The sequence below is a fragment of the Triticum urartu genome, chromosome 1A (genome assembly GCF_056163025.1).
Source record: "Triticum urartu cultivar PI428250 chromosome 1A, HENAU_Tu73, whole genome shotgun sequence".
NCBI lineage: Eukaryota > Viridiplantae > Streptophyta > Magnoliopsida > Poales > Poaceae > Triticum > Triticum urartu.
Window position 1 is genome coordinate 35,118,103 of NC_141873.1, and position 8,882 is coordinate 35,126,984.

The 8,882-nt window shown below is 42.5% G+C and overlaps 1 protein-coding gene and 1 pseudogene across 4 annotated transcripts; one reads left to right on the plus strand and one right to left on the minus strand.

The window, feature by feature from the left end:
• Positions 1-420: 420 nt before the first annotated feature.
• On the minus strand, positions 421-8,666 carry LOC147988811 (uncharacterized). Of its 4 annotated transcripts, none has more exons than XR_015617821.1 (5): positions 8,130-8,666; positions 7,854-8,017; positions 7,643-7,702; positions 3,656-3,785; positions 1,245-2,161 (listed from the first exon to the last, which is right to left on the minus strand). XR_015617821.1 is itself a non-coding variant. In XM_087545649.1 (4 exons), the coding sequence occupies exons 1-4, from the start codon at positions 8,176-8,178 to the stop codon at positions 3,822-3,824; spliced, it is 342 nt and encodes a 113-aa protein (XP_087401775.1). In that variant the 5' UTR covers positions 8,179-8,666; the 3' UTR covers positions 3,796-3,821. The 4 variants fall into 4 exon arrangements, 1 of the variants encoding a protein (XP_087401775.1); XR_015617818.1 differs by having other exon boundaries at positions 1,253-2,161; positions 7,854-7,979; XM_087545649.1 differs by lacking the exons at positions 1,245-2,161; positions 3,656-3,785 and adding an exon at positions 3,796-3,928 and having other exon boundaries at positions 7,854-7,979.
• LOC125531796 (uncharacterized) lies at positions 3,891-5,920 on the plus strand (annotated as a pseudogene).
• Positions 8,667-8,882: the final 216 nt, after the last annotated feature.

Below are 8,882 nucleotides of genomic sequence, written 5' to 3' on the forward strand. Positions count from 1 at the left end.
AATTTCATCAACATTCAAAAACAGTTCACAAATTTGAAAAAAAGTTCATCGGATTCGAAAAAAGTTCATCGAAGTTGAATTTTTGTGCCAAATTTGAAAAAGTTCATCAAATTTTGGAAAAAGTTCATCGATTTGAATAAAAAGTTTACCAATCTCGAGAAAAGTTTATTGAATTTGAAAAAAGTTAATCGAATTTGAAAAATAGTTCATCGAATTTGAAAAAGGTTCATCAAATTTGAAAAAAGTTCAACGCATTTGATAAGTTCATTGATGTTAAGAAAAATTTCAAAAAAATTTAAAAAAGTTCATCAAACCCAGGAAGAAGAAAAGCAAAAAACAAAAAGAAAAAACAAAAAAGGAAAACAGAAAAATAAAAAAACCAGAAGAAAAAAACGAAGTAAAAGGCGTAGAAAGATGAAAGTAGCACATTGATTTTGGGGTGGCCGGTTGGTTATGCAGCTTACCTTTTTTTTTTGAAGTTAAAGCAAAGCTTTATAACTTAATGGTGTACGGGTAAATCACCCGCAACACAAACGGCCACTTGGGCTGGTACATCGACACCCACTCGACAGCTGAGTTTGCAGGGTACATATGACCAAGGCTTGCTAGCTCATGAGCTGCGGAGTTAGCACTACGCCGACACCATTTTATTACCAATTTAGAAAACCACAGCTTAAGCTTACCTTTGAGCACGGGGTCCTGGGTTCGAATCAAAGCACGGGCATAATTTATTTTGAGTTTTGAAAAATAGAGGAAAAAAGCTAGATGGGCCAGCCCAGCAGAGAGGTGGGGGTATGCTCCCGATTGCGAGTTGTACGGTATCGGGTGCATAAGGCGCCAAATAGGATTTGCGAGAAATAGGGGTGCCCGTTGGGGGACGCAGCGAGCGTCATATCCTGAGAAGTAGGCCCATAGAACCCAGATAACAATATACCCTGAGAATTAGGCCAAGTGTTTGTGCCCCGTCGATGGCCCTGTTGTCGCTCGTGTCGCCGCCATCGCCGGTTCTTCCTCGTCGCGTCCCTGCCGCGGCCTCCACCTCGCCCTCAAGCTTTGGCCATTGACCTTCAGAATTTCTGCGATCTATACGTACCTTTTGCCGCAGCTCCTGAGTCTCCACGTACAGATCTGACCTGCAGCCCGCGGTGGTGGTCACATCGATCTTCGGCTCTTGTGAACCACGGTTGGACCTCATGCCTCGTAATATCTTCTTCGCTTCCTCAAATTGGAGAATTGCCGTCTGATCATTCATCATTGAAAAGGCAAATCCTTAATAAGGGTTTCTTCTCTTGCCAAGCGCACTTTAGTATGCACTTTTATATGACAGTTACGTACTCCCTCTGTTCCGAAATAGTTGTCGTTGGGGAACTTTTCCGACCAGCTGAAAACAGGATAAAGTACCAAACTACCCTCAATTTGAAATTCTTGTCGCCGGGGATCTTCGTCTTACTCCATCGCTCCTCCCCTCCGCCAGGCTCCATCCCACTGCTGCAGCTCCGGCGTCCGCCCGCGCCGGTCGCAGCTCCCTCGTCGGCCGCCTTCCTCCGCTCCAATCAAGAGCCCAAACTCGTACGCAGCTCCCTCGCCGTCCGCCACAGCCTCCAGCCGCCCGCGACTCCTGGCCGTCGCGCCCCCCGCGACTACTGGCCTTCGCGCCGCCCATGCTCCTCCCCGCACCGACCAGCAGCAGCGCCGCCCGTGCTCCTCCTCCTCCTGCCTGAGCCTTCCAGCTCCTTGATTCAGGCACTGGAGCTCCGGATCCGGCCAATTGACCTCCGTCCGTGATCCTCCCCGCACTGACCAACAGCAGTAGTAGTGTAGCTTGTGCTCCTCCTCCTGCCTCAGCCTTGCAGCTCCTCGATTCAGGCACTGGAGCTCCGGATCCGGCCAATTGACCTCCGCCCGTGCTCCTCCCCGCACTGACCAACAGCAGCACTAGCGCTGCCTGTGTTGCTGTTTGAATTGATCAAAATTGTTAATCGCCAAAGAAATTGATCGCCGGAGTTGTACCACTTCTTCTCGCCACAGACAGAAATTGATCAGATGTGGTGATTGACTAGGACGTCTTCTCACCAGTCATAGCAAGCTTGAATTGATAGCCAGAGCAATTTTGAATTGATCAGCAAGGAGCAGCCACTGTCCATCTGTTCACCTGTCAAAACTAGCAGATCAACAGTAGAAGCAAGGATCAGCAAGGAGCAGCAAGGATCAGCAAGGAGCAGCAAGGAGCAGAAAATTGGCAAATTAGCAGATCAACAGTAGGTGAGCTACTCCATTTTTATGTGCTCCATCTGCTACAAGAAATTTAGTGTACTCATGCTTGCAATTGTACTCTTGCAAACAAATTACTCCATGCTAGTACTCCAGATCATGATTAAGAACTCAAGAAAACAATGTCAGTTCTGGCTAAGTGTGGCTCTACATCTATGAGATCACTTCTGGTGTTAGTATTGGGTCATGCAACTTCGGCTAGGATGTTCTTGGTTGCTTAATAACTTAACTAGATAGACATACTTAATGCAAAAAAAAGCAGGCACAAAGATTTCTTATACTAACCGTGTAGGATATGACACCAACACCAAATCCTTCAAGCAATCGTCCCATATACAGGAAAGAAGTGCCCCGTAAAACAAACGCCGACAAGCGCGACAGGTTCAAAAGCAGCAACAGCAAGTGGTGAAACTAAGCCTTTGGAAAATGCACTACTGTCATACTTTTGCGAAGGAGATGGCAAGCCAGCCGATGATGTTAGGAATAGCAGCAATCATACCACCATCCTAATCCTAATTTTAATTTTGCTCCTAGCTACTCCTAATTTTTAAGTACTCTACAGTAACAGAAAAGGTACTGAATTTTCTTAATTTGATAATACCACCATCTCAATGAATCAATGTTAATTAAAGGAGTACATTTTTTTAATTTTCAGTAGTACAAATTCCAACAACATCATCAGTCCAAAACATTAAGCTATTAACTGAATTTTGTGTGCATAACTGAATTTAACTGAAATTACATCTATCTCTGAAATTAATACCAACTGGTCCTTTGGTCTAAGTGGTGGTAATTCTTGAGTAAGTACATTCTTGACAAAGAGAAGAGAAGAGAAAAAAGATTCATTTATTTTTAAAAGTACTGATGCAAGCAGTAGAGTACACAAAACCTTCATTAGAGTATAAAAAAGTTTATGCAAGCATTAAAGGAACAGTTTCAGTTATTTTAATTAACTGGGAAAGTTCCGGCTAATTTTATTAAAGGAAAAGGTTGAGTTAATTTTAATTAAAATAAAAGAAGAGAAGAGAATAGCAGAGCAAGCAATGCTACCGCTCCAAGCTAATCTGACTGCAAATCATAAACTACTGCAAGCAGCTCCATGAAAAGAAGTACTGCAAGCAGGCTACTCCAAGCAGTACTACACTAAGTAATGTCACTTCAAGTAGTACTACACCAACTAATCTCTATTGATGTCATTTAAAGCAGTAATCTCTTCAACTAATCTCTACTGATGTCATTTAAAGCAGTAATCTCTTCAACTAATCTCTACTGATGTCATTTACAGTATTTTTGTAAACTAAATTTTTTGCCAAGGAAACAAAATTTTATAGCTTCAGGCCTAAGTACAGAATAGCTTCAGGAGCAAAGGAAAAGAAAAACATACCCAAATTTTTGAAGTGTTTCAGGCATCTCCCAACAATCTGGACGGGCAAAAAGGGAGTTTTATTCTCTTCTACGAAATTCATACCAACAATTCTTCCTTCCAAATCAATCAGGAGACCACCAATGAAAATCTGAAGAAAATGGTACCAATGTTAACAAGTACTCATTCAATAAGATCCATACAAAGAATGTGAGCACTTATAGAGCTCAGCATGTCGAAAGAGAAACTGAATGTTGTACACCTCAACATGTCGTCCCTTTTCGACCAAATTATCTACAGAAACATTGTACATTCAGTTTTCAGGCAAAAATGTTCAGAGATAATTAAGATACAGAAAACTAATTATGGCTGGTAATTTTTCATTAACCTAGGAAACTAATTCTTGCTTTGACAGTAAACGGACAACAATTGACCATAACAATATTGTCATTCTTGCTTTGACAGTAAATAGACAGCAATTGACTAATTCTTGCTTGACAGTAAACATACAACAATTGACAGTACACAGACTGAATTTATATGTACTTCTTCTTCTTCTTGTACTTCTACTTCTACTTCTACTTCTACTTCTACTTCTACTTCTACTTCATCTTACATATTCATATCTTCAGGAGAAAATGGATCTCCCAGACCTCAACTTCACTCCAGCTGCAAAAGATGTGGATGAAATGGATGAAAATGCAGAAAATGAAATGGAAGGACATGTAGGAGATGATATGGAAGGAGATGATGGAGAGGGAATGGAAGGAGATGAAATTATTCAAAATCCAGGTACAGTTACACTTGATCATTCCATCATTTCATCACTTGATCATTCCATCACTTCATCACTTGATCATTTCATTTAATCATTTCTTTGTTGTATGTCTTGGTGCAGGTGCTGGGCAAGTTGGTAGAAAAAATAAAACCCTCAATGACCAGCAAAAATTTGCTGCTTATGTAGCATTGCATACACTGTGTATGAGTAGAGGAGGCACTTTTAAGAAAACTGATACGCAAGATATTGCAAATTTTTTTGGAGTGGGTGTTTGGAATATACAAAGAATTTGGAGGAAAGCAATGTTGCAAATTCAACAAGGTCAAGAGGTAGATGTTGTCGATCGGAGAAAAGGAAATTCTGGAAGAAAGCCTAAGGACATTAACCTAGAAAAAATCCTAACAATCCCATTAAATAGGAGGTCTACTATTAGATCACTAGCCTGTCAACTGGGATGTAGCCTACTACACTTCATAGAAAGTTCATGCTAAATTTGATTAGGAGGCATACAAACTGTGTGAAGCCGGCTTTAAAGGAAAAGAATAAGATGGATAGGATGAATTTTTTTTTGTCGATTTTTGATGAGGCAACAACAACAACTGCGAGGCCTAAGTTCAAGACTATGCATAACGTTGTCCATATTGACGAGAAGTGGTTTAACATGACAAAGAAGAATAGAACATATTATCTGCTGGATTGGGAGGAAGAGCCTACGAGGCCTATACACGGCAACTGTATTGGCAAGGTGATGTTTTTAACGGCCGTTGCTAGGCCAAGGTGGGACAGCGAAGGAAACGTGACCTTCTCTGGGAAAATCGGTATCTGGCCATTCGTGAAAGAAGTTCCTGCTCAGAGGAGAAGCGACAACAGGCCCAGAGGTACAATAGAGACAAAGTCAATAAAGGTCGACAGAAAAGTGATGAGGGAGTTCCTGATAGAGAAAGTCTTGCCAGCGATACAAGCAGTTTGGCCGGAAAGTGATGCTGGACAGACCATCTACATTCAGCAGGATAATGCTAAGCCCCATATCTTGCCAGATGACCAGGAATTTCTAGCAGCTATCGCAAAAACTAGACTTGACATTAGATTAGTACAACAGCCTGCCAACAGTCCTGATTTGAATGTGCTTGACCTTGGGTTTTTCAACTCGCTGCAATCGCTGACAGATTGTCTGAGTCCTAAAACACTACAAGACCTTATTGCAGGTGTTTGGGAGGAATTTGAAGGCTATGATGTTTACAAGCTCAACAGAATTTTCCTAACTCTACAAATGTGCATGATTGAGATCATGAACCATGCGGGGGGAAATGGGTATAAAATACCACATGTTAACAAGGAAAGGCTTGAGGGTATTGGGTAGCTACCTCCAAGACTAACATGCCCGAAAGAGGTTTACACGAATGCCCTATACAACTTAGAGGTAATGGGGAGGGTTCAGTGATGAGGCTTGTTCGGATGCTTGAGATGAGGCTTGTTCGGATGCTTGAGATGAGACTTGTTCTGATGCTTGACATGAGGCTTGTTCAGATGCTTGAGATGAGGCTTGTTCCGATGCTTGACATGAGGCTTGTTCAGATGCTTGAGATGAGGCTTGTTCTGATTCTTGACATGAGGCTTGTTCAGATGCTTGAGATGAGCTTGTTCAGATGCTTGAGATGAGGCTTGTTCCGATGCTTGACATGAGGCTTGTTCCGATGCTTGACATGAGGCTTGTTCAGATGTGGAGTATGTGTAGTTCCTTGAGATGAGACTTGTGCGGAGTGCATCCCATGTGAAATTACTCCATATGTGTAATACTCCATTTTGTGAGGCTTGTATGTGTAACTCCATTTTGTGATCATTTTTACTCCATATATTTTTTCTCCATTTTGTGAGACTTGTATGTGTAATTCATTTGCTTGTGTGGAGTACTCCATTTAAATGAAAGAGAAGAGAAGAGAGTAGTAGGAGACAAGATGAGTGAATTTAGAGATGAGAAGATAATTTAGAGAAGAAGAGAACAAGCAAAGTAGTAGGAGAGGAAATGAGTGGGAGAGGAGAGGAGTATGGAGGGCACAAGGGAAGTACACTAAACTACAGATGCAAGAAGAGAAAGAGGAGAGAAGAAGAGAGAAGAGAAGTCCTGCTGTAACTGAAAAAGTTTTAGTTAAGTAACTGAAAAAATTCAGTTAATGAACTGAAACTTACACCAAACTATTGATGTCCTACACTAAACTACTGATGTCCTACACTACTGCAAGTGCTATACTACTGCAAGTCTGCAACTGTTAAATTAACAAAAAAGTTTCATTTAGTTTTACTTAAAGGAAAAGATTCATTTTAAGCTAATGTACCAAGTCAACAGAAGATTCATGACAAGATTAACAGTAGCAGAAGCTTCATGTGCTAAAATCTGAAGCTTCATGGGAAAAATTACAGAAGCTTCATGTGCAAAATTGCAGAATTTGCAAAACTGAAAATGTGATTCAGAAAATAAATAGCAGTGGAAACACGGGCCTCATTGCAGAATTTTGGAGCAGACTACTGAAAAGAGAAGAGAAAGAGAAGTGAAGAGAAGAGAGCGAGAGTAGAGAAGAGAAGAGTAAGAGAAGAGAAGAGAATTCTTCGCACTGCTCCTCTTCCTACTCCAAGAACTACTCCTACTCCTAACAGAAAGAAATTAAGTTAATTAACTTAAAAAAGTATTTTCAGTTAATTAACAGGAGTAGTTCTAAGGTGCAGAGTAGTTTCAGTTAATTAATAGGAGTAGTTTTAAGGTGCATAGTAGTTCTAAGAACTACTCCTACTCCTAAATTTAATTTACTGAAGAGAAGAGAAATGAGTAGAATTACTCAAAGCCTTGCTAAACAGCAAATCCTATACTCGAGCACATAAAAGTTCCTACAGAGCAAGCAATTGGCTTTCTTCCAATTAGCTTGATACTCCACAGATTAGGTTGCAGCAAAAATGCACTACAGAGCAAACAATTACTCCAAACAAGCACTATTGATCAGCATCCTACTTCCTGAAAACAAGCACTACTTGCACTTACAAATTCGGTGTTAATTACTGTACAGTAACACTGATCATGGGAGTACAAAAGGTTTCAGTTAATTTAAATTAACTGAAAAGCTGTAATTCATATTCAATTACTGGACAGTGCAATTGAGAGTTTATTTACTATCATTATTTAAGTTGCGATACAAACTATATGTGCATCCAAAAGAATTCGGCTATGAGTATCCGCTTACTAAGATTCGGTGCATCTTTTTCCTGAAGTTCAGCCAAGTGTTCTTTTCCTGAATGCTCACCTGTAGCAGCAACATTGCACAAAGAGGCGAATTCAGTCAAGTGCAGAGACGAGTTAGAGGCAAATTCAGTCAACATTTGCACAAAGAACTGTTGTCTCATGTAACTACAGAGGCCAGAGCGCCCTCATCACCCACCAGGACCAGTCTGTACCTTTGTTTGCACGGGAGTGGTTGTCGTCCGCTTTGGCGAGCATCGCTGCCACCGTCCTGCAGTAGAGCATTCGCATAAGAGCAGAGCAGAGGGCAGCTGCTGCTCCCCATGTTCTCTTCTTCAGTCCTGAAATTGAGATAGCAAGCAGCAAGAGGGGATGATTGCTGGAATTACCCACAAACGGCAGGCGATTCAGTAGAAATTCGCAGCTGGAGGCTGGCCGAATCGGCTCTGCCCCAAAAAATTTCATGGAGAGAGGGAGAGTAGTGAACTGACCTGGAGCTGGATCTGGACGGAGGAGGTCAGAACTGGCCATGGCGCTCATCCCTCCGACAGGCTCTCCGTCTTCCTCGGCGACGGCAGCGACATGACGAGAGTGAAGAGGACTACACAATGTAAGAGCGGCCGGCACCACCCCCCTATTCCCGCTGCTCCGGTCCAGCACCGCTGCTCCAATCTAGCACTGCCCTCCTCCTCCCACTGCTCCAACACGGATCGAGCACCGCCGCCCACAGATCGAGCACCCCGGCTGGTAAAAATTTCACCTTTGACCGACGAGGGGGAGACGGGTTGCTAGTTTTAGGGGTGGTGAGGAGCAAGGCTGCAGTGAGGAAGACACCGACGAGAGGGAGAGGGCGGCGACTGGCCGGCGGCACAAGGGATCTGGGCAGGGAGGAGCGAGTGGTCGTCGGGCGCCTTGTGGTCGTCGGGGAGAGAGTGTTGGCCGGGAGAGAGCGTGTGGTCGGGGAGAGAGCGAGTGCGAGGGCAAAAGGGGAAACGGGAGAAATATCGTAACGTGACAAAAAATGAACTGATAATCCCCGACGACAACTATTTTGGAACAGAGGGAGTAGTACATTGCTATTCCGAATTTCATCTGTTGGTGTTTTTTTGGGATTATTTCTGCTGGAACCCATGAGGGTTTTCTCAGAAGCTCGTTTTCTTTGATGGTGCTTGAATGGAGATACATACAGTACTACTCCCTCCGTCCCATAATGTAAGACGTTTTTTGACACTAAAAAAACGTCT

What these genes read in the sequence shown, in the direction of transcription:
- LOC147988811 (XM_087545649.1), bottom strand. Translation starts at nt 8,178, where the DNA reads ATGAGCGCCATGGCCAGTTCTGACCTCCTCCGTCCAGATCCAGCTCCA. An exon ending in CCACTCCCGTGCAAACAAAG is followed by an intron (nt 7,703 to 7,853) that starts GTACAGACTGGT and finishes TTGCTGCTACAG; the next exon opens with GTGAGCATTCAGGAAAAGAA. An exon ending in AAAAGATGCACCGAATCTTA is followed by an intron (nt 3,929 to 7,642) that starts GTAAGCGGATAC and finishes ATGTTTCTGTAG; the next exon opens with ATAATTTGGTCGAAAAGGGA.